This window comes from Lissotriton vulgaris, chromosome 2_1 (assembly GCF_964263255.1).
Source record: "Lissotriton vulgaris chromosome 2_1, aLisVul1.2, whole genome shotgun sequence".
Lineage (NCBI taxonomy): Eukaryota > Metazoa > Chordata > Amphibia > Caudata > Salamandridae > Lissotriton > Lissotriton vulgaris.
In genome coordinates, this window is record NC_141687.1 from 755748003 (window position 1) to 755773446 (window position 25444).

The 25444-nt window shown below is 44.2% G+C and overlaps 1 protein-coding gene across 1 annotated transcript in view; it reads left to right on the forward strand.

The window, feature by feature from the left end:
* Positions 1–25444, forward strand: part of TSG101 (tumor susceptibility 101) — a 282391-nt gene that overhangs the window by 201367 nt on the left and 55580 nt on the right. Inside the window, exon 8 of the mRNA XM_086956058.1 lies at positions 10378–10580. Coding sequence (XP_086812184.1) covers positions 10378–10580 — 203 coding nt within the window. The remainder of the gene's footprint in view (positions 1–10377; positions 10581–25444) is intronic.

A 25444-nucleotide genomic window follows, 5' to 3' on the forward strand; every position in this document is an offset into this window, starting at 1 on the left:
TGGCCACTCAGACCATATACTAAAAAAATGGTATAAGAGATACCAATCGAACAGTGGTTAGGCCTAGGGCCTAGAGAATCGCTGGGAGCAGTCAGGACTAGCAATGCTGAAGTCGGGAGTAGCCCACGGAATTCGGGTGTAGCGCGGAAAGTGCGGCTTGCACCAATGCAATGTCAATGGTGCGTAAAAGTTACACAAAGTGAGTTTAAAGATACTTCCGCTGAACCTAGAGGAACAAAACTTAAGACACAGACCCTAGAGGTGTGTACCAGTGTAGGAACACCGGCGTTGCAATGTTACCTCACCCACAGGAAGTGGGTGCACAGGGTCGAAGTGGCGTCGGGTTTTGACACGCAGGTTCTTGGCGCTTGGAGCTGAAGATGCTGCAGGCGATGGGAAGCAGAAGTGTCCGGTGGATCCAAGGGTGGATCTGAAGTGGTGAAGACCTGAAAGCAGAGGGGACAATGTTCAAAGTCACTGACCAGTGACCACCGTGGAACCAGGTTGGAACCAGGCAAAGTCGGGTGCAAACAGGTGATGAGGTGTTGCTTCTCTCTGCAGCCACGTGGACACGAAGAGGTCAAGGACGTCCAGGAGTCGATCACGAGCTGTCCCTCGAAGGCTCTAGCTGATGGTGGTGTCGGCAACTCGATTGAAGCAAATAAGCCTTGGCTAATGCAAGCCACAGGGAAAGTGAAAAAGGCTTATTACTCGGACCAGCAAGGTCAGAGCGGGTACTCCTTTCTACAGGAGCGAGGGCAGGTCTGGAGCAACCAGACCCACAGTGTAAATTGTAGGTTTCGTCGCCAAGATGGCCGCTGACCACGTGACAAGTGGCCGGGATTGCGAGTCGAGTGGCACAAAACAAAAGGGCCCCACGCAGATCGTGGAGATGCTGGAGGGCTGATCTTTGGTGCAAATGCTGCTCGATTGTGGGGCTTCTCAAACCCCAAAGCACAGAGTCGAGAGTGCCTCGGGTGCTGCGCAGTCAGCGTCTCGGGGGTCTTTCAAGATGTCTGCTCCCACGTCTCTCGGTGCCTCCACGGGTCCCTTCTTTGCAGGGACTGTGGATCGGGCTGGGAGAAGTCTGGAAAGCTGGGTCTTGTCAGGCTTTGCACTCGGGCTCCGGCGGGAGGCGGCGGCAAAGCAGACATCGAGGTGCTGGGTGGTGCCTGTGTTCACAGGGTGGCCCCTCCTAGGCCACAAGGGAGATGCTCTTCAGTCTTCTATTCATCAGAAAGTCGAAGTCCAGTCGTCTTCTTAGTTTAAAGGTGATTTCAGGATGATCTGAGTTGCATTGGCACTGCTCCCACTCTTATTCCAATCTGAGGGGTGGATCTCCTGCTAGGTCCCTCCCTATGGGTGGGACCAGGAAGGGGGCGGTTACACCCCCTTTCCTTTGTCCAGGTCACACTGGAGCTGGGGCTGGGATGCCCCAGAACCGGTTTGACCGGATTATGCAAGGGGAAGCCTTGTGCTCCCCAGGCACTGTCTGGTTTCTTTCAAACCTCCCTGCTACAATCCACTAACTCCTGTCTGGGGTGGTGTGACACCTCCCTGTGACAGGAAAGCCTTTGTCCAGGCCTCCTCTGCTGAGTTTCGGTCAGCAACATGAGGTCAGACATGTGTCTGTGGCAGAAGCATCCATTTTGTGGATCTGAGGCTCTTTTAAAAATCAACCGCGTTTTAGCAAAAGTAACATGTCGTCCCCTCTAGAGGGGTGGAATGCTACCCCCGTCGCGAGGACTGGCGAGGGGGTAGTATTCCAATTCGTATGACACCTTACACGACATGTTTTGATAAAGCCAAACCAAAGTTGACATATAACCGCGAGGATTATAATGCACTTAATAGTATATGGTTTGGCATTATCCCGGAACAGCTAAGGGAATTGGTCCCGACAGCTGCAGACAGGCTCAGCTCATGCTAAAGCACCATCTCACATTAAACCACGCACTCTGCCTTCAGGATTGTTAAGGCCTGCCATAGGAGTGGCTCACAGGTTTATATGTGTCCAGATAGGTTTAGATATAGGCATACTATATCTAAGCAAGGGGTGATTACACCACCTTGCCCCAGCTGAGTGATCAGCCAGTTGTGTCAATTTTAGATAGCCAGCCAGGGGTGGCAAAAGATATGCTGCAGCCCCTGGTAGGCCTTGGATGCACCTATGCCCTGGGCACCTATAGTGCTCTGTACAGGGGCTGATAAGGTGACCCAAGCCAATCTAGTTATGCACCTAGTGTACATGGAATCCATTTTACAGAGAGAGCAGATAGCCTGGGACCCTGATTAGCAGGGAACCAGGCCAACTAAGTCGAAAACCAGCTAAACACAAGGCAAAAAATCTGGGGTAACCATAGTCAGGTAGCCACCTTCCTACACTGAGCAAGAGCTGATGGTTGCAGTTATTTTGTTGTATATGTTATCAATTTTTGTGAGAGGTATTCTGCAATACTGTCACGTAGAATCTGGTTTGGCGCTTCTTCCAAGTTACAGGCTTTGGTGTTGATGAAAGTATTGAGTACCTGGAATAGGGCTTAGGTTCTAGGAATATTTCAGGGCCATGATATATATATTGGTGGTAAAGAGTTAAAAGGTGTAGTTGGAATGGTACAGGAAGTGACCCACAGTAATAGTAGGAGTCGTCCACCGTCGTCACCCATATTGTTTGGGTGTTAGACCTCAACTCAATCCTTATTCAGGGCAAACCAATGAACTGGACCACTGCAGTCCTCTATGGCAATTGATCCAGCGCAGCAACTAAATTCTTTATAAATGATGTCACAATCCACTATCACACTTACCAATCAATACCAGGCCCATAAGAAACATAGAACAGCTAAATCATGAGGTGAATAGATCAATATGTTGTTAGATTTTAAGCTATAAACTATCTACAGTAAACAAGACCAGCTTGTCATTTTTAAAAAGTTTATTTTTAAAATTCATAATTGAATAATCTTTATTAACTCTCTTTATTAAAATCAAACATTCAGTTTTATTAATTCAAGTTGCATTAACACTGGCACAATGTCTGCTGTCAAATTAGAATTGATCAAAATAATGAACTTAAGAAAACATAAATCATATTCTCTAAGTTAGTTTTCTGACCTGAAAGAGAAACAAATAATAAACAGTTGAATGCTTACAATCAATCCCAAGGCAATCGGACAGCACTTCGCCCCTCTGGAACAGACAGCCCCAAACCCTTCAAGAGTACCAATTTTATATCATTTTTGCTCTCAAATTTAACTAAATGTTATTTTTTAGAAAAGTTCAGCACTGTGATTGGTTGATGGCTGTCAGGCCACCACAGCTACCAGTCCAGAGAATAAGCGCGTCACCATGCCATTGTCCATTGACATAGAGTGACATCAGCTTCCAAACTTTGCAACAAAAAAAGTTACCAATCTGACTTCCACCAAAAGCTCGGCAGAATTATGCCTGTCACTTCCTCTGCCTTGTAAAAGAACATCCAGAGCAGTCCATGAAAACAAGCTCCTTTGTTAGAGCCTCTTTTTTTTCAAAAGTTAGAGCCATAATCCTTTTAAGAAGTAAGTTCAACAAACTCTGCATGGAAAGATTCCAAACGTGTACACTTGGCTCCAGCTTCTGCTCAGTTCAGGCCGACCAACTTTTCTTCAAAAAGAGAGACTAGGCCTCATCTCACTCTTGAGCTAATATTTAAACAAACACAAAAAGAGTGATTAATTCAGGTAAAGCAAACCCTTCTGTACCACCCAATCCCTTGCTAATTATTAATTAACCCACTAATAAAAAGACATTTTAAACATTCATTCAAGTATTCTCAGCGTGGAATAGACGACGCTATTCTCACAGAATAGTTTCAATTGCAAATAGAGTAATTCCTACCCTACCCTTCAGTTTACAAACCATTCACACACTTTCAAACAAGAAAACCCTAATCATGCACACACACAAATTCTTGGCAGGACTTGAACCAACCACAGAAAACGTCAAGCGTTGATAAGAATAGACGTCACTATCTCACCCTTCACTCAAGCTTGGATAAATCCTACTACTCTTTTCACAGAAAGCTTTATAACAGGCTCACCAGGTCCCTCTGCCTAATGCTACAATTTCATAGGCAATCCTCACTATACATTTAACCATGCAATCTAAGGACCCTAAACTTGTGTTGTACGTCCACAACACGTGATATATTCTATACCACAATTTTGAAACAGACAAATGCACTGTGTAACTCTTCTAGTCACACTACCTTGCCGGCAATTAACCAGAAATTTTTCACACTGCTGGAAAAATTCCTTAAGACTACATATAACAATCTGACATAATCAAAAAACGTAACATTTGTTAAACATCAATCCTATGTCTATACCAACATATATGTAACATGCATGTAAAAAACAACATATAACCGTCTGAAGCTACCAAATTGATCCAGCGCAGCAACTAAAATTCTTTATAAATGATGTCACAATCCACTATCACACTTAAATACCAGGCCCATAAGAAACATAGAACAGCTAAATCATGAGGTGAATAGATCAATATGTTGTTAGATTTTAAGCTATAAACTATCTACAATAAACAAGACCAGCTTGTCATTTTTAAAAAGTTTATTTTTAAAATTCATAATTGAATAATCTTTATTAACTCTCTTTATTAAAATCAAACATTTAGTTTTATTAATTCAAGTTGCATTAACACTGGCACAATGTCTGCTGTCAAATTAGAATTGATCAAAATAATGAACTTAAGAAAACATAAATCATATTCTCTAAGTTAGTTTTCTGACCTGAAAGAGAAACAAATAATAAACAGTTGAATGTTTACAATCAATCCCAAGGCAATCGGACAGCACTTCGCCCCTCTGGAACAGACAGCCCCAAACCCTTCAAGAGTACCAATTTTATATCATTTTTGCTCTCAAATTTAACTAAATGTTATTTTTTAGAAAAGTTCAGCACTGTGATTGGTTGATGGCTGTCAGGCCACCACAGCTACCAGTCCAGAGAATAAGCACGTCACCATGCCATTGTCCATTGACATAGAGTGACATCAGCTTCCGAACTTTGCAACAAAAAAAGTTACCAATCTGACTTTCACCAAAAGCTCGGCAGAATTATGCCTGTCACTTCCTCGGCCTTGTAAAAGAACATCCAGAGCAGTCCATGAAAACAAGCTCCATTGTTAAAGCCTCTTTTTTTTCAAAAGTTAGAGCCATAATCCTTTTAAGAAGTAAGTTCAACAAACTCCGCATGGAAAGATTCCAAACGTGTACACTTGGCTCCAGCTTCTGCTCAGTTCAGGCCGACCAACTTTTCTTCAAAAAGAGAGACTAGACCTCATCTCACTCTTGAGCTAATATTTAAACAAACACAAAAAGAGTGATTAATTCAGGTAAAGCAAACCCTTCTGTACCACCCTATCCCTTGCTAATTATTAATTAACCCACTAATAAAAAGACATTTAGCAAAAGCAAACATTTAAAGCAGCACATAAAATATCTACCATTCTTCATATAATCCAGCTTTATGTTTCTGAAAGAATAAAAAGATAATTAAATGATACACAGACAGACAACCACAACATAGGACATACATGTAAGCACATATAAAAAGCACATGCCATGAATGATCAGCCGCATATTACTAGTGACAAAGACAATAGGACAGACATAACAAACAAGACAATATTAATCATGTGTTACAAAAACAGACTTGCAAATGCAACAAGAGCACATGTAATTAGTTTCCCGCGTGTATATGTGTGGTGCAAACTTAATCTAGGTTGTGTTAATTAAACAAATCATGCAACAGCTCATTAATTGATTAGTTCATGTTATGGGGAATTGAATCCACGAGTCAGAATAAAATATTTCCTGAAGCCCGCTTCATCACTTCCTACATGGTTTGTCCGGCAAGGAAGCTTCTAACCATTAGACCTCAATGACGTCATCTTTCATATACCTGTTCACACAGCTCATTGATGCTACCTCAGCTTCATGGTAAGTTGCCAACTCTAACAATTCAAAGTCCCACCTTTCAGTGTCACTGCAGCCTCAAGAGTCTTCACAAAATGTCTAGCAGTGATAGCTCCTCTCCTCAGAAGGGCACTCGTGTGTCCCCCTATCTATAAAATTGTCTGATCAAGAATGCAGGCAGGCAAAAGGGCTAAGCCCACATACAAGCCACCATCTCCCTCCTCCACATCTTGGGATTTACCATAAATACCACCAAGTCCCATTTCCAACTCCTCCAAAGTCATCCGTTTCTTAGATCCATCCTAAATAACGTCACCAGCAAGGCGTACCCAAAACATCAAAAAGTGCTCCCTCTTTTTTAGTCAAATCATTCACTCACTGTCAGAACTATAATGCGCCTCCAGGGCTTGATGGCCTCTTGCATAGTCATAGTTCCCATGGCAGGTTCCACATGCATCAACTGCAGGAGTGCCGGTCTGCACAGTGATCACAGGCGGTGGGTTACTGGGAAGATACAGTGTTAATAAGACCAATACCCATCACTGTTTTCAGTGGTGGAAAAGCAGTAACCTTGTTGTAGGGTAGGCCGTACGTAGAACCTCATTCCACAAGTGCCCCGCTCTCTCTGGGTGATGGGGGCGCATCTACAAAGCATGACACTACATGGATTGTGGCCTCCTCACCAAACAGGTCTCCACATCAATCACCTGGAGCTATTAGCTATTGGCCACACTATTTCAGCAAATACAGGGCAAAGTAGGCATTCAAAACAGACAGTCTGACGGCTATGTATTACCTACAGAGCAACAGAGCACCCACTCTCGACAGCACTCTGTGTTAGCACAGTAAATGCATATGGCCCTGGTCCATACACCATCAGATACACTTTCTAGCATAGTATCTTCCAGGAGTTGATTTTGACTTTGAAGACCTGCTGAGGAGGATGCATCAACAAGTCTGAGTGGCATCTTCAGCCACACGTCCTGCTCCCATAATGCCATCCTTTGGCCGTTCTACATATAGACCTGTTCTCCACACACAAAAGCAGAAAATACCAAAGCTTCACCTCCAGGTTCCCACACCTACATTCCAAGGACAATGATCTATGGAAGAACTGGTCAGGGATATTTGCCTACACTTTTCCTCCTCCCCATCTCTTCCATTAATGGTAACGAAGCTCTGGCAACCACCCATCACTCATTTTCATAGTTCCCACCTTGGGCAGACAATCATCTGTTCTGAACACACCTTGCGATGTCTGTCACTCCCCATGAGAAGCTCCCCAACAGGCTGGACCTTCTCATCCAAAACCAAGGCAGGATAAGACACCCAGAACCCAGACTGTTAAACCTAGCAATCTGACACCTGAGGTCTAAAAGATTTCTTACCACAGTTTGCCTCAAGTGCATGGACATCCCCAAAGCAACTTGCACACCTGCTACCTGCACTTGTTATATGGATAAGGGGAAAATGTTTGTCTGCTATTGTATTTAGAAACAAATCAACCCTCTTAAACCCGCTTTCCAGGACTTTGTCTGCTACCTACTTCACCTTCGGAAGTTAGGGTTAGCTCACACATCTATACACCTACACTTTGCGACTGTGGTCAGTTACTTACTAGGGAACATTCTTCACTATTTAGAATTCCCATCAATAAGTCTTTATGGGATGCTTCAAAAGAGTTATTTCACCCAAGGTCCCAACTGCTCCTGTTTACAACCTCACTATCATTACAGTTCCTCTCTTGGAAAGTGTCTTTCCTTGTAGCTATTACATTTTCGGGCATATTGGTAAGGTAATCATCCCAGCTCTGTCTTCATTTTTGACATCTCATCGTCTGCATATATATAGTTATTTTATGTGTGTTTATATGTGCATATATATATATATATACATATTATTAGCTATTGCTCCGGGGTCCCCGCACGAGGGCGGGACTATTCAGTGCTTATGACTATTGATGAGTATCCCCTGGAAGAGAATCGTTCTTACCTAGCAAGAGCCTTACAAATTGATAGGGTCGTCTTTAAGACTAACCCTACGTTCCAACCTAAAGTCATATTTCTGTTCCACTTCAACCAAACAATTGAGCTCCCAGTCTTTTTCCTCACACATACTCTGTAGCTGAAATACCTCTGCATACATTGGATGTTAAACACACTTAAGTATTTTATTGACAGAACTAACCTTTTTGTAAAACTCAGCAACTGTTTGCTGTTTTTCTAACCTCTTTCATGGTCAGGCAATACATAAAGTTGGCATAATTAGGTAAATGGTTAAAAGTATCTAAATCTGCTACCACAAAGTCAAAAGACCACTGCCGATCCCTCCTAAGACACACACTACCAAGAAAGGTTCAACAAAGGCTTGCTTAGGAAATATTCCTATATCCCTTGGGTACTCACAAACACTTTTCCGGGGCTACAAAGTATGGTCTATGTTGTGCCCGAGGGCCGCATTGATGCCAGCAGAATGGGAATGAGGCTTTGTGGGGGGTGAAGGGGTAAAGTGAGTGTTGGGAAGTCAAGCATCTACATGTTGTGCTCAGTGAGCCACGAGGTTATCCAAATTAAGCCCCTAGTGTCTAGAATACGCATGTATTTGACAATACTGTATTTTGCTGTATCTGAATCGCTATCCCTCCACTGCACCTTGGGGTAAGCCTTCTCTACTTGCTATTGCTTCTTTTGGAGAGTCAAATGTAAATAAGTAATAACTTGATTATTGAATTGAAAATAAAATAGAATTGCAAAATGTGAAACCAGAAAACGTGCATTCAATCCTGGCTTCCTAACTTGACAAAATTGTATAATCTTTGGCGGATGTTTTATTTCACTTTGCCTATTTCTTCATAATGACAAATAAAAGCACCGTGAAATACACGAGTTTGGGATGTGTGCAGTACAAAACCTTCACTTTGTTTGATTTCGTTAGCTACAATGTTGTCCATGTAAAATAACAACCCTGGCGACCCAGAGGGCTCACATAACAATTGGTTTGCCTCTTGTCAAGAATAGGGAGGCATGATTGTTTCTACTTTAATTTTTGAAAACTAACCCTTTTAAAAAAGAATACTTCTCAATGCACTGATCTAGTCTGATGGACTAAGGTGACATGCTTCTGCATATTAGTAAAATACACATTTTTGAATTTGGAATATGTTCCTAAAGAGCGTGCCCACTTAGTTACCATCTTTCTGAATGTTAGTGCTCTCTTAAGTAAACAACAGCTCACTGCGGCTTTGAGAAAGGAGCTGCAAGCGGCCGGGCCGTGCTTTGATTCTCGTCACTCGTAAAGCTGATATTTTCAAAGGCAGGTACATGGGTAACTCCACATAGTTTTACTAAACAGCGTTGTGTAGATATTTTAGTTCACCAGCACCCTAGAGTTGGCCAAGCAGGCTTTTGAAGCTTACTTCAGACTTCTGCATCCTTCAATGGTTAACCATCGCATTTATTGGGTACTGCTTTACAGTCTCTGCAGAGCCTGTGATTCTACAGCCACACATTTATGGACAGAAAATGTTAATTCCCTGGTAAGCATCTTTTTGTAGTGTGTAGTGCCCGTAGATTCACATGCTGCCACCCACCTCCATGGGAGCCAGTGTCAGTTGCCCTGCTCCTTCTCCTCCTCATTTAATCCTTACACAAATAGCACACACAGACCACAAATACGCTCATGTGCTGAGCGAAAAACGTTTTAATAATAAAGTTAATGCCCATGCTCAGTGCCTGTTAAGTGTTGAGCCACTGGAAACCCATTGATTCGAACAACTTTAAGCAAAAACTACAAGATACGAATAGATGCATGCGAGGTAAGTAACATTTTCCTTTCCTTTGGAAATCCTTACTTGATTTATGATGCTATTGCATCCTTACTGGAAGACTGGTTTTAGAGCCCTTCTCTAAGTACCTATTGCCTTATTGAAGTAATAAAAGAAACTGGCACTCGAGTGCATAAGCAAATGCCTCTGTGATGGTAGGGTGAGCCTGGGAGTTTTATGCACAGTGCAGTGTTTTTCTCTCTGTAAGAATTTTCTGCATATGTTGCATCTTTTTAATTTTATGCAAGAAATAGTTTTAGCACACGGTAGCTTTATAAAAGCTACCTCTTTAAATCTAGAATATGTCTGCCAAGTGGCATAAAGGACGATAATGTGCACGCATACCAGAATATGTGACTGTCACGGATAAGTATTTTCTTCGATGTGGTCTGTGAAATAGAATATAGCCCAAGCACGCAATCCGGAAGTCCCTCACAGGGTGAATGTTTTGGAATAAATGGCCTGATTGACAGGACAGTGATTAATGGTTGTCTGTGTGTTTAGAGGAAGAATTTGCAATAAGTGTTCAAATGAGTAGTTGACAACAAGTGACTAAGTGTATGTTTTGTTTGTTCAACAGGTCCAAGTCGTGATGGCACCATCAGCGAGGATACCATTCGTGCTTCACTCATTTCAGCAGTCAGTGATAAACTGAGGTGGAGGATGAAGGAAGAAATGGATCGTGCACAAGCAGAGCTGAATGCATTGAAACGAACAGAAGAAGATCTGAAGAAAGGTCATCAAAAGCTGGAAGACATGGTGACCCGCCTGGACCAAGAAGTGGTAAGTGCATCCTGGAAAGTTTATTCAGACTTAAAGGGTTATCTGTTGCCATAAACTCAGAAAGAACGAATGTCTTAAAGTGATATTGTTCGCATTGTAAATTTATATTGATCTATATAACTGATAGTGTTGCACCTATGCAGCACTGTGTATGCTTCTTACTAGGCCCCAAGGTATCCTAAAGCACCACCCATCGCCATAGCATGAACTGGTTGGGCTTTCTGAACATTAGTATCCCCCGTTTTCTTAGAAATTACTCTTCCTATGATGCTTCTTTCTAGCCAAATACAGAACTTAAGCCTAGTGTGTCCCAGAATAAATAAGTACATGAAATGTACATTGACAAGATGAGGAGTAGCGTTTTGGAGGCAGATGATTAAAACCCAAGTTATTTGCAGCACAAGTTATATGTAACATACACTATAGTGTGTACGTTTAACATTCACAGACTTGTTGAAATGCAGTATTTATGTCCAGCAAAGTTTCTAACATCTACTATTTTTTTCTAGAACTATTTCAGTTGGTACTGTCTCAGAGCAACTCTGCTATCACTTAGGCATTTTCAGATAGTGCCATTCAGCAGTTGATCACTTTTGTTTTTTTGGAGATAACTGTTAATAGGCAGGCTGCAATCTCCCTTATTGAGGAACATTCTTCTAAAATCCTATTTAGAGGTATTTGATGGTCTTCTACATCGAGTATTTCTGGTCCTAGTAATGTTGTAGAAAAATTCTGCTCAAATAGTCTGGGTGCATCACTTTGTAGACCACCCAGTTTCATCCCTGTACATCTAGTGCATGTGTCACCTCAAAGTTTCTTTTTCGCCTTGAACTTAACCGTACCACAATGGCCATATTATCTGTTAGTAACTTGGGTCCAATTATAAGTTCGAGGCATGTGGGCTGCTGAATTCATATCTGTGCATAGATCGCCGCCTAGTGTTGGGTCCGGATGATCGCACATTGTTGTCCTGGAGGAGTCTTCGAAGGATCACGAGATAGGTGGCTCCTCCCCTGGACTACAGTGCGCATGGGCATCGACTCCATCCTCAGATTGGTTTTTTTCCGCCATTGGGTTCGGATGTCTTTCCCTCTAGTCGGAATCGATAAAGAACTTTTCTTAAGACCACAAGGTCTTTAGTTTCTTCGTCGGTATAGTCTTGTGTTCGGTGCCTAACTCTTCCAGCTCGGTTCTGAGCCGGATTCCATACACCGGCGTGCTTTCGGCGCGGAGGGCCCAGTCGACGCCTCAGACCCTATCCAACTGTTCATCATGGACCGAAGTCCGTTCAAGAGTCTGCAACTCAAAGTATCCCCACATCGACGTCCACCCGGTGTGCAACAAGTGTCTGTCGCCGGACCATGATGAAGCCAGTTGCATGGCTTGTTCCCGCTTCAGGTCCAAGAAGACTCTTAAGCATCGACGCGCTGCGCGCCAGGAGGCCCAGCACACTGCACCGGCACCTGCGGACATTTTCGATGCCAGGGATGTCGAGGAAGAAGCTACCAGGGACATCGGTGACAACCTGTCGAATCCCGCGTCGGACGTCGACTACGACGCGGACGCCGAAATGTTCGAAGCTGAAGAAGTCGTCGACGAGGTAGGGGACGACGACGGGGCCATGGAGGATAGCTCGGACGAAGAGCTACCTCGCTCTGACACTGGGGCCGTACCGATTCATAAGGCTCAGGTCGAGGGATCGCCACTAGGCCTTACCCAAGATCTTACAATGGGTTCTACGGCCCCGCCTTCGGGCTCAGCCACGGACATTGCTATTGAGCCGCACCCTGGAAAATCGAAACCGAAAGTGAAACATACGGTCTCGACACAAGAAACAGCGCAGGTGCCCGCCTCGAAACCGAAAGTGCACATTACTTTGGTCGGATCCAAGGCCTCGGAGCCCTCGGCGCCGAAGAAGCAGAAGGGTGTTGTGGAGACGAAGGCTCAAGTCAAGGTGGTCGAGCCGAATAAGTCTGTGACCCGAAGGTTCTCGAGACTCCGCGTCAACAGGACGAGGCCAAGAGAGGCGCACCCCGAGAGTCCACTCCTAGTGGGGCCTCGAAGGATCCCGTCGACTCGGCGCGCCAGTCCGCCGCTTTCACCAAGCAGGTGACGGACCTACAGCGCATCAGGGAGAAGGCCTCGGTGGTCGGACCAAGAGATCCTCCACCTCCGAAGCCGGTCGAGAAACCTCACAAGGCGTCAACGCCCATTCACTTCACGTTGCCGCCAAAGGTGGCGCCGAAGGCTTTCACCCCTAAAGCGGTCGCCAGCATCCCCGAGAAGGTGTCCTCGGTGCCGAAGTCGTCGACGGTGGTGTCCACCTTGAAGCATCGGCAATCTTCGGTAGATGAACAACAAGAACATTTTATTGATGCCGAAACGGGCAGACTTTCCCTCCACAAGCGGAAAATTGCCCCGGAACAACCAATGGAGTCCTACAAGATTCCTCTAAAAAGAAAGAAAGACTCTGCTTCCACTCCTGTCCTTGTGGAACCACTTTCTCCACAGACTCATGATGTCTCGCCCACTTACTCTGATGTGGACGCTGGGGAGGGCGATGATGAGGATGAGTACAGCTATCCTGTCTATACAGACCCTGATGATACCAATGAACCCTGGGCTGCTGGTGCTGACCCAGGTGATCCTCATTCTGGACAAGACACTCAACTCTATTCTGTGAAGACATCTCCTACAGAGGATTCAGCAGCATTCAATGCCCTCATTGAACGGGCGGCTAAAAATCACAACGTCCAGCTCCATGCTGACCCTATTGACGTCGATTTCCTTTTTGATACCTTTTCAGTCTCGGAGAGGACTGTCAAAACTCTACCTATGTTAAAAGGTGTCTTGAAACATGCTGGAGAGATCTTTAAGGAGCCTACCAGAGCAAGGGTGATAAACCCTAGGATTGAGAAAAAGTATAAGCCAGTGCCTACTGATCCTACCTACATTAAAGGACAGCCTCTGGACTCTCTTGTCGTCTCGAATGCCCGGAAGAGGGCTAATTCTCAGACAACGGGTGATGCTCCTCCCCCGGGCAAGGAATCTAAGGTCTTTGAGGCATCAGGGAAAAGGGTGGCAGCACAAGCAGCCAACATCTGGCGCATTTCCAATACACAAGCGCTTCTAGCGAGGTATGACAGGGCACACTATGACACACTGGAGACCCTGTTGCAACACCTGCCAGATAAATACAAGGAGGCAGCTGAGATGCAAGAAGGGAAGCTGATCTCTAATGCTTCAATTAAGTGTGCACTGGACGCGGCTGACACCGCAGCCAGGGCTGTCAACACTAGTGTCATGCTGCGACGACATGCCTGGCTGAGAATCTCTGGATTTAAGCCAGAGATACAGACCACCATCCTTAATCAAACAGTGAATCCAGATCACCTGTTTGGCCCAGAGGTTGACACCACCTTGGAAAAGATTAAGAAGGACACTGAAACTGCTAAGTCCATGGGTGCCTTACAGTCCCAGCAGTTCAAGGGTGGGTCTTTTCGTCGCTCAAGCACTAGAGGCGTTTCCAGAGGCCAGCTCTCCCAAACCACGCAGTACTACAAAGGCAACACACAGTCCACATACACCAACAAAAGTCGAGGTGGATATCGTAGAAACAGCTCCAAGGGCAGGGGTCGTGGAAACAACAACTCCAGATCCTCTGCCACCAGCAAACAGTGACGCCTTGTCACTGCCCCCCGACCACACAACACCGGTAGGGGGAGACTTCAGCAGTTCCTGCCGGTCTGGAGAACCATCACCACAGACAGGTGGGTCAGACATTTTATACAGTGCGGTTATTGTCTGGAGTTAACATCCACTCCACCCAACATACCCCCAAGACACCGTCCTATGTCTGCCGAGCATTTGCACTTATTGCAGCAGGAGGTCCTCGTCATGCTGCAAAAAGGGGCGATAGAGCTCGTGCCTGTGCAGGAAAGAAGCACAGGAGTCTACTCCCTGTACTTCTTGATACCAAAAAAGGACGGGTCCCTCAGGCCCATACTGGACCTCAGGCCCCTCAACCAGTACATCCTATCGGAGCACTTCCATATGCTGACCCTGCAGCAAGTGCTCCCGTTGCTCAGTCAGGGGGATTTTCTCGCAACTTTGGACCTAAAGGATGCGTATTTTCACATTCCACTGCAGCCGTCACACAGAAAATACCTCCGGTTCACCATCCAAAACCAGCACTACCAGTTCAAGATTTTGCCTTTCGGAGTCACCACGGCACCCAGGGTGTTTACAAAGTGCCTGGCGACAGTGGCGGCGCACCTAAGGAGATGGAACATTCACGTCTACCCTTATCTGGACGACTGGCTCATCCAGGCGAAGTCAACCCAGCAGTGTGCCGCTCACGTGTCCCACACCATTCACCTCCTTCACGACCTGGGATTCTCACTGAATTACCCAAAGTCCCACCTCCAGCCCGCCCACATACGGCAGTATCTGGGTGCAACGATAAACACTCTGGCAGCCACAGCACAGCCAAATTCAGTGAGGGTCAGCAGCATTCAATCGCTGATACAACGATTCAAACCCCAACACTCGCTTCCAGCGAGAGTGTTCATGCAGTTGATAGGCATGATGGCCTCCTGCATCTCCATAGTTCCGCACGCGAGACTACATATGCGTCCGCTTCAGGAGTGCCTAGCACGTCAGTGGACTCAGGCTCACGGGCAGTTGAAAGACCTAGTGTTGGTGACCGGTGGGGCATACAACTCTCTGCATTGGTGGAATCCACGAAACCTTTGCAAGGGACGACCGTTCCAAGAGCCTGTGCCACAGATCATCCTGACAACGGACGCTTCTCTCCAGGGATGGGGAGCTCATGTACTCCATTACACTGTGCAGGGACTATGGACGCAACAGCAACGGAAGATGCACATCAATGTTCTGGAACTGATGGCAATCTTCATGGCACTGAAGGCTTTCAAAGTACATCTGTGCAACAAGGTCGTGTTGATCCGGACGGACAACATGACAGCCATGTACTACATTCAGAAGCAGGGAGGTACCCACTCTCCGCAGCTGTCTCATCTGGCTCAGAGCATGTGGAAGTGGGCCATTCAGAGGAACATATTCCTCATGGCAGAACACCTTCCGGGGAAGTACAATCAGATGGCGGACCTGCTCAGCAGGTACAGCCACCAAATGCACGAGTGGGAGATACATCCATCAGTACTCCACCCGTACTTCCAAAAGTGGGGTCATCCAGAGATAGACCTGTTCGCCACAAGGGAGAACGCAAAATGCCAAAGCTTCACCGCCAGGTTTCCACACCCACAGTCGGAGGGCAATGCAATATGGATGAACTGGTCAGGCAGATTTGCGTACGCTTTTCCCCCAGCACCTCTGATACCGCTGGTGGCACTCAAGCTCCGACAGCACTCGATGACTCTCATCCTGGTTGCTCCGACGTGGGCTCGCCAACCATGGTACACCACGTTTCTAGAGCTGTCCGTGGTACCGCATCAAAGGCTACGCCTCACGCCCAGCCTTCTGACACAGAGCCATGGCGACATTCAGCATCCAGATCCGCAACAGCTCAACCTGGCGATCTGGCTCCTGAGGTCTTAGAGTTTGGCTACCTAAACTTGCCTCCTGACTGCGTGGACATCATCCGGGAGGCGAGGAAGCCCACCACAAGAGCATGCTATGCGGCGAAGAGGAAGCGGTTTGTCATTTACTGTGCAGACCACAACATTAACCCGCTAGATGCATCTATTCAGAACATCATTTGTTATCTTTTCCATCTGTACAAATGTAATTTGGCCTATGCTTCCATTCGCATACATCTATCTGCAATGGCTGCTTATCTCCAAAACAGGCAGCACCTCTCACTTTTCAGGGTGCCTGCCATTAAAGCCTTTCTAGAAGGGCTCAAGCGAGTCATTCCTCCGCGGACTCCGCCAGCTCCGGAGTGGAACCTCAATGTGGTCCTCACCAGGCTGATGGGTCCCCCCTTTGAACCACTGCATTCCTGCGAGATTCAATTCTTGACATGGAAAGTAGCTTTCCTTATAGCGATTACATCGCTGCGACGAGTTAGTGAGCTCCAAGCACTAACTATCCAAGAGCCATTTATTCAAATTCATTCTAACAGGGTGGTGCTTCGCACTAACCCTAAATTCCTTCCTAAAGTAGTATCTCAATTCCATATTAACCAAACTATTGAATTACCTGTGTTCTTCCAAAATCCTGAGTCATTGGCGGAGAGAATGCTCCACACCCTTGACGTCAAAAGGGCCCTGATGTATTACATTGATAGGACCAAGGATTTTAGGAAAACTAAACAACTCTTTGTTGCCTTTGCACCACAACACAAAGGTAACCCCATTTCCAAAGCTGGTATAGCTAGGTGGATCGTTAAATGTATTCAGATCTGCTATCTGAAAGCCAAACGTACTCTCACCATTCCACCAAGGGCCCACTCCACCAGAAAGTTGGGGGCCTCCATGGCTTTCCTTGGATATATTCCTTTGGAAGACATATGTAGAGCAGCCACATGGTCTACCACACACACATTTACAAAGCATTATTGTGTTGATGTGCACTCCAAACAGCAGGCAGCTGTAGGGCAGGCTGTTCTAAAAACACTTTTCCAAACTGCTGCAGCTGGCAAGGGCGGCCGCCGTTAATGGAGGGACTGCTATGTATTCTATGCACAGATATGAATTCAGCAGCCCACATGCCTCGAACCGAATATGCTACTTACCAGTATGCATCTGTTCTTGGCATGTAGGGCTGCTGACATTCATATCGCCCTCCTCCCCGGCGCCTGTAGCAGCTGCAGAATTCACACATACTTCTAGCATGGTCATCATTCACTTAGTTTCACTCCATCTTGGCCACAATGGCTAAAAACAATCTGAGGATGGAGGCGATGCCCATGCGCACTGTAGTCCAGGGGAGGAGCCACCTATCTCGTGATACTTCGAAGACTCTTCCAGGACAACAATGTGCGATCATCCGGACCCAACACTAGGCGGCGATCTATGGACAGATATGAATGTCAGCAGCCCTACATGCCAAGAACAGATGCATACTGGTAAGTAGCATATTCGTTAGCCAACGTCTGTAAAGACCAGTTTTGTGCACATTTTGCTTTTTTGTCCTTGCCTCAGTTTGATAACAGAAAATTCCCCTTCGTGAGCCAAATGTTCTTTGCCATTTCCATAGTCTTTTCAGTCACTTATCACTAGTAGGTCTTTGTGTCTGCCATAGTCCCAGTTTTTATAGTATTGTTTTGATTTTTGTTGTAGTTCTCTAGGATGATGTCGGCATCTTGCTTCTTTAGCCAATTATGCAGTTTAATCAGGGGCAGGATTAGTAATTGGTTGGCACATAGTTTATTTTAAGAAACATTGCGACTGGCTGTGTCAGTGCAAGGCTGTGCTAAAGAGATGGTGGAAACCATGGTGTAGTACCCCAACCACCTTTGGTCATTTTCACAGCTTTTCCTGCTCTTTTGCCTTCTGTCTGTAGCCACTGAATAAAATGTTAATATTTTGAGGTGAAATGTGTGTATTTTCATCAAGAGAAGAGTTAATGTTTCCTGGCAAAAACTGTGTATTTGGTAAAGTAGTGTGTGGTCGATTTTCAGCAAGCATAAACTAAGAGCTGCTAGCTGATCAATCTACAAGGTTTTGAGCCTACATGAGATGAGAGCGATACCTGCAAGCCAATTCAGAAGAGATTATAAAGAAAGTCGCAAAGGAGAAGCAGGAGGAAATAGTCAGTTCTACCTGCTTCACACTAGTTAGGTGTCATCAATGTTCACGTATGATTCTGAAATAAAAAAAAGGCGAATAGAAATCAGTTTTATTCGGTGGACGATCTCACTAAGCGGATAGATCGCTGGCATGGCCTTTTACAAGTTGGGATTGGGGAATGTGACGACTCGCTATATTTACCTCAGACATCATTTATTGCGGCCATCTTACAGATGCAGTGTTTTAAAACCTAGTTTAATTTATACATTACCCCATCTAAGATTAAGTGGGGGGGGCATCTGCCGGTTTACACTGCCCTTGATGTGGCTGCTTTGCAGCCGACTTTGTTCACATGCTCGCAAACTGTCCCAAGCTCGATACTCTTAAAAGAGACATTGGTAGGATGCTGGAAGAGCAGTTGGAATATCAGGTAGCTCTATCTCCCCAGCTGATGGTTTTAGAGGTGAGTGATATAGATTAGCACTACTCAGCACGGATTCATCCCTGGGAAAGGAACCACCCAACATACTAGACAGATGATTACTATTCTGGACGCCGCAGGGGTTGCAGGAGATCCTGTCGCGGCCATATTTCTCGATGCCGAGAAGGCTTTTGACAGGGTCTCCTGGGACTACTTGGGGAGGGTGATGGAGTGGTTTGGGATGGGTGAGAGCTATATCAAGGCAATCCAGGCTCTCTATGAAGGTCCGACAGCAAGAATAAGAATAAACAGGAGCTATACAAAGGCAGTTCAGATAAAACGCGGGACTAGGCAGGGCTGCCCAGCCTCACCATTACTGTTCGCTTTATATCTGGACCCATTCCTAAGAAAACTCATAAGTAACAACAACATTCAACCGGTTAGGTTGCATGGGACTGAGCACAAACTATTTGCATATGCAGACGACGTGGCTATCATAACACCGAACCCAGGGAGAGTGATAGTGGAAGTTGAGCAAGAGTCGTTGAATTTTGGCGCAATAGTGGGATATTCAATCAATAAGAGTAAGACTCAGATTGTGCAGAATAGTCACACAACATATCAGGATATAAGAGTGGTGTCTGTAGCCACATATCTTGGGGCAAAAAGTGACTGCTGACTTAGATAACCTTGTAGGGCTTAACATGGAACCATTATTACTTAAAGTAAAAAGAAACACAGAAAGGATCCATAACCTCCACTTGACATTAATGGGTAGGATAAACGTGATCAAAATGATCACGTTTCCGAAATTTTTATATATCTTTAGAGCAATACCGCTATTTTTCGAGCAGATATGGTTTAGCAAAATAGAAACAGTACTTAATAGATTGATATGGGCTCAAGGGAAGACCAGAAGAGCGTATCGCTATATGGTATTACCTAGGGGGATGGGGGGCACCGGATTTTAGATTATATTATTGGGCAGCTGTCCTACAATATTCACAGGGGCTCCTGGGAGGAGGAGTTGAGCAACAAGGTGATATCACAAGCTTCACAAATGTATATAGGGCACTGTTGAGGGGGGGGACGCTGAGAATGCCCTGCTAAATACGATTGACTATAGTTATTTTAAACACACTAGGTTTAAGACTCTACGAGCAGCATATAATGTATGGAAGGCGGTGGCTAAAAAGCTGGTATAGGGAGTTACAATTATTACACCCGATTGTACACAAATCATTCACTCCCAGGGGAAATATTCCGAGATGTAATCATGAAGGACTGGGATAACAAGGGGATTAGGAGGATAGGGGATTTATTGGATACAGAGGGGGTTGTTATGCTATTTCAGGAACTACAAAGGAAATATGGGATATTGAATAACAGTTTCTTTAAGTAGCTCCAGATAAGAAGCTTTCTCACAAACAAAAGAGGTGGCTTGATAGGATTTAATCAATGCAGAATAATGGACCACCTTGGAAAATATAACCATTGCACAATTCGCCAGCTGTATGCAGAATTGTATCTCTTAAAAAATGACGATAGAGAAAAATATGCCGGGAAATGTGTGGAGAAGGTGGGCTCTACCATGGAGGATCTACAGACATCGATAGACTTAGGGCGAACAGTTTTATGCTCTGCGACATTACAATCACAACATTACAAGACACTGTACTCTCTTTATCATAGCCCGGCCAGAATTGCACAGGGAGGGGTGGGGGGGGTGGGGGGGTCACAGGGATTACATGCCCACGATGTGACGCAAGAGAAGCGGACATTGTCCATATGTTTGCACAATGCCCACAATTACACACACTACAAGGAGCAATTGAGGAATTTCTGGTAAACCCACTGGGAATTAAGATTAAATTAACAGATGAATTAATAATTTTGGGTGTTTCTGTAGGCTCAGCTGACTTTTCTATCGAATTTTTATTTATGGTAACAGCGTCATACCGGATTGGAATTGCAAGGGCATGGCTTGACAGGGTGCCTCCGTCATTTCAAGCATGGATTGCAAGGCTACTTTCTACGTATAATTTGGAGAAAGCTATATATGAAAGGAAGGGTAGAAGAGCGAAAGCATTGGGGGGGAAGCATCTGGCAACCAATAGATCAATGGAAAAATAGGCTAAGAGTAGAGAGGATGGGAGCAAACATATAGGTTGAAAAAAGTTTGTAATATGATCTGCTCACCATCAAAATTTATGTTTACAATGTGTAAAGTATTTGTGTTTGTATGATTTCATTGTTTTATTTGGAAACTTAGTGCTGTAATATGTACTGGAAAAAATTCAAAATGGGGGGGGGGGGGGGGGGAACTTTAATAAAAAAGAATAAAAAAATAAAATACAAAACAAAAATCAATCATCTGCCTCACTCCTGCTGTCTTCATGTTGGTTAGTGTTACAAATGGGGGTCTCTTAGTTGGCAGTGGCTTGCACCCTGTCCAAGTAGGGACCCTTCCTTCTAGTCAAGATAACAGAGTTACACACCTGCTCACCACCTATGTAGCTTGGCACGAGCAGACAGGCTTATCTCCGTGGCAATGTGTGAAGTATTTGCACAAAACACTCACAGCAACCCAGTGAGAACACTAAAACTCCAAAAACAGTTTAGAAAAATAAAGTGTCTTCATCTAAACCAAACAAGACCGAACCGACAAAAATCGAACATACACAATTCAAAATATGACTTTTAATAGGTTTCAAGCAATTCAGTCCATAGAAATCTATGGATGCGTAATTTCTACACAAAGTACCTCAAATGCGTCAGAAACCACAAGGGAAGACAACCGCAGAGGAGGGAAGCATCGGAAAACACAGCAGTGCATCAGTTTCTGCGTCCTTGGGGAGACGATGCAACAGTTCTGCTGCACGCAGGAGAAGTGATTCTTCGAATCTGTACTGTAGGGAGAAATGATTAATCGATTCTAACATGGTTCTGGTCTGCGGGTGCTGCGTCGGACATACATAGTGCACAGGTGCAATGCGTGATCTGGTGTAACAAATGTTTTGGCAGCTACTACATTTCCTAACAACATTTGATGACGAAGTGTATTAATGGAATCCATTTTCCTTGCCCCATACAAAACCAACAGGGCCTTCTTCCCAGCATTTTTAATGTCAACGTTTGGGAATCTTCTGAGCAGGAAATGTTTATAACTACTTCTAGCTCATTTTCCTTTAGTAGATGACCGAATGCTGGAAGTTGTGTCGCAAGCTGTATTGGCGTGTAGAAATAGCAGGTACTTGCACATGTCGGTGCTGAGCAAGGCCTGAATACCAAGAATATCCTATACAGGATTCATAGATAACCTTGTTTTATGTTGCTACGATAATACAATTTGAAACCATAGTTATTGGAATGATACAATAGAACAGTGGTTCCCAAACTTTTGACTCCTGAGGTCCCCCATTTAGTCACCACTGGAAGCCGGGGACCCCCAAGCAATTTGTATGATTTAAATTTCAAATATTAAAACAGTAATTCGAAAAAAAACACGTATGCATACAAAATAAATACTCCAATTACTAAGGATTTTGGGGCCAGATGTACGACCATTCAATTTAGCGCCTCGCAATTGGAAACACATTGCGAGTGGCAAATTGCGAGTCGCTAAATGAAATGTACAACAGTGTGTTTAACACTGTTTGGGATTCCCAATGGGGTCACAAATTGCGATGCTCATTAATATTAATGAGCCTCTCGCAATTTGTGAGCCCATTGAGAATGCCAGCCCTCCCAGGGATGGTGCCCTGCTGGGCTCAGCAGACCACCATGTCTGGGACTGCTTGTGAGTAAAGCATTTTAAAAAATGCAGCCCGTTTACATGCAGTTATAAAAAAATAAAAAAAAGTTTTCGTTTCATTTTTTACGGGCAGGCAGGGGTCCTGGGACCACTGCCTGCCCTTAAAAAATAATTTCCCATGCATTTGGAAAGGGAAAGGGATACCGTGGGGACTTGAATTTGCCATCTACTTGAAGTAAGCGGTAATTGCAAGTATTTTGCAACTGCAATTGCAGTTGCAAAACATATGTACATGGTTTTAAGACTCGCTATTTGGAAGGGAATGCCCCTTCCAAATAGCAAGTTGCAAAACCTATTTAGCGAGTCACAAAAAAATTGCGACTCGCGAAATAGGCTATGTACATGGCCAAATAGGTTTGCGGACCCGTTCGCGTATATAAAAACGGGTCATACGGCTGGCCCTTAGTATTTTATATTGAAGTAATTTGCAAAAAAGGAAAACATTTGATGGGAAGGTTGGTGCCGCATCTCCGTGACTAACTTTTAAATTGTTGGTTTTATTTCGCAGTACGAGGCCTTTTAACAGCATCAGGTTAATGAATGACTGGGAAAAACATAAGTAACTAACTGGTACTAATCAGTTTGCAAGCAGCTCTTTGATGACAGTTTAACGGTCTCTCTGTAACAAAAGAATCTCTGTGACAAAAGTAGTAACCACAGACCTATGCACATAAAATACTGCTTTTTAAAATGCGTTACAGATTCTTTGCAGTAGGCATATTAATCCTCTGTGCTACATTAGTTAAGGCAAAGCTGCCACTGAGCAAAACTCTCATCTCTCTCCAGCAGGTACATTAATCACTGGCATTATCTTGACACTTTTATTGTTGCTCAAAAGCTGCTAATCATACAGGAAACGTTGCTGTGCTTTTAAAACTGCGGCCTACGAACCCCCTGGGAATGTGTCAAGGACCCCTGGGGGTCGGCGGACCCCAGTTTGGGAAACACTGCAATAGAAGAATTAGCAAATCTGTATCTTCCCCTATAGTGGTAGTAGATGAATGTTTGGAAGACAAAAATCGCAGCAAGAACCGTATCCACATCAGCATCTCCAACAGCATGTTGAAATGTACACCCATGTTTCCTTAACTTCTTGGCTATGAGTAAAATGATTAGCTGTTCGTTTGACAAGAACTTATCTTTCTGGCCAACAAACTTCATATCTTTTGTAAATTTGACAGCTGTGCTTATCTGAGCATTCCGTTCCCTTCTGTGGGTCAAGTCCTTGATGGATAATGGATCATAGTAACCATCAAACACAATGATAGCTTTCCTATAGTGTTAAAGCGTGAAAGTAGCGTAGGAGTTCGCAATATTCTTGTATGTATCACACTTGTGCCACGGAATGCATTGCAATAGTGAGCCGTCATCTCTGATATAACGATCAGTAGATTGTATTTCAACAACCTCAGTGCGTTACTCATTAGACTGTTTTTTTAATCTATTCTTACCATCTAGGTTGAAGATGTTGTGGTCAACACTATGGGCTGCTAACACAATTGTAGAACTCTCACCCATATCCTATAAGGGACTGGAACCACTGGCAAGTGCAGCAAATAGTTTGCATTTTTCAACTTCATTGTAGGAATAAAGAATCCCAGGTTATGAAAAAGTCAATAAGGACCTTGATTTGAATCTATGGTGCTGTTAAACGCCAAGGCCGATCTGGAGCGGACATATTAAGGCTCTTGGGCAGATAGCTTGCATAATGTTCTGCCCTATTGCACCCACTTTAGTTGAGACATCTTCTCCTACTAATAACGTGGAACACAGCAATCTGAAACTACTGGGTAATCCAAAGCACTTTCAGCATTGAGGTCACTTGTAGCTGGATGTACTTGTTTTCTTTCAGAGATGACTTGACATCATTTTGATTAATTTTGCTGCTACTTCTATTATATAGATCTTCTGCAGTTCAATATCACAACACTTTGGCTTGGAATTATTAATTCGAAAAATGTTATCAGCTGTTTCAGGAAGTGTTACCACATCAGCTATTTCCACTTTCCCCGATATAATTATACCATCTCCATAATATTCTGCAAGCTTCCTTTTCATTTGCTTAGGATCGTATGCTTGGATGTCACTACCTTTTTAATATTCTTCCATTTTGGTTAATAGGTATGCAATGCGCATTTTTTATTCTTCATTCGAGTCTAGTTAATACATACTTTCAGAAAAACTTTATGTTGTTATTCATTACTTGGATGTCCTACTTTCAATTTCTTAGTTTGCTGTTTAACAGTTAATTATTCTTTGGGGATGTTTCTCCCGCTTCGGGATCTGCGCCATGAAGATCCGAAAGAAACGACCATTCATTACCCCGACTTTCACAGCACCTTTTTGTAGTTTTAGAGATCTCTAATGTCCGTACATACACATGGTCTGTTCTCGACTTGAGCTTGCACGAATAGTTCACATTAGTTCAGCAAAAGCAAACAGTCAGCCGCTCTGCAGAATGCACCAGCAGCTATTTGAGCACTTCTCTTTGCAATAGATGCGGTACTTGCCTCTCAATTCTTATCTTCAATATATTTCTTGTCAGTAAACTTCTTCCGACATGAACTCTGCTTCCAGAACTTAAAACTACATCACTTCCATGGTTCCGACTGGCAGTGTTGATGCCCTCAGCTCCTTTTTTTAGCCAACATCGCAATCTTTTGTCCATCATCCAGTCTCCCTTTACAAATGGGACACTGCTGTTCAAGGATAGACATATCTTGTGAGGAAAGGAAAAATAAGTTAACAATCAAAGTTATAGCGACTATTTAAGTATATCAGTTTATATTTAAAAAGTCAAATTTGTGTCAGCAACACTCTAGTTATAACATCCTAATATGCCTTATTATATATTTACATGCTACCATTTCGAAATGTGATTTTCGGGGCTTTCCCATAACCCGATTTTGGATAA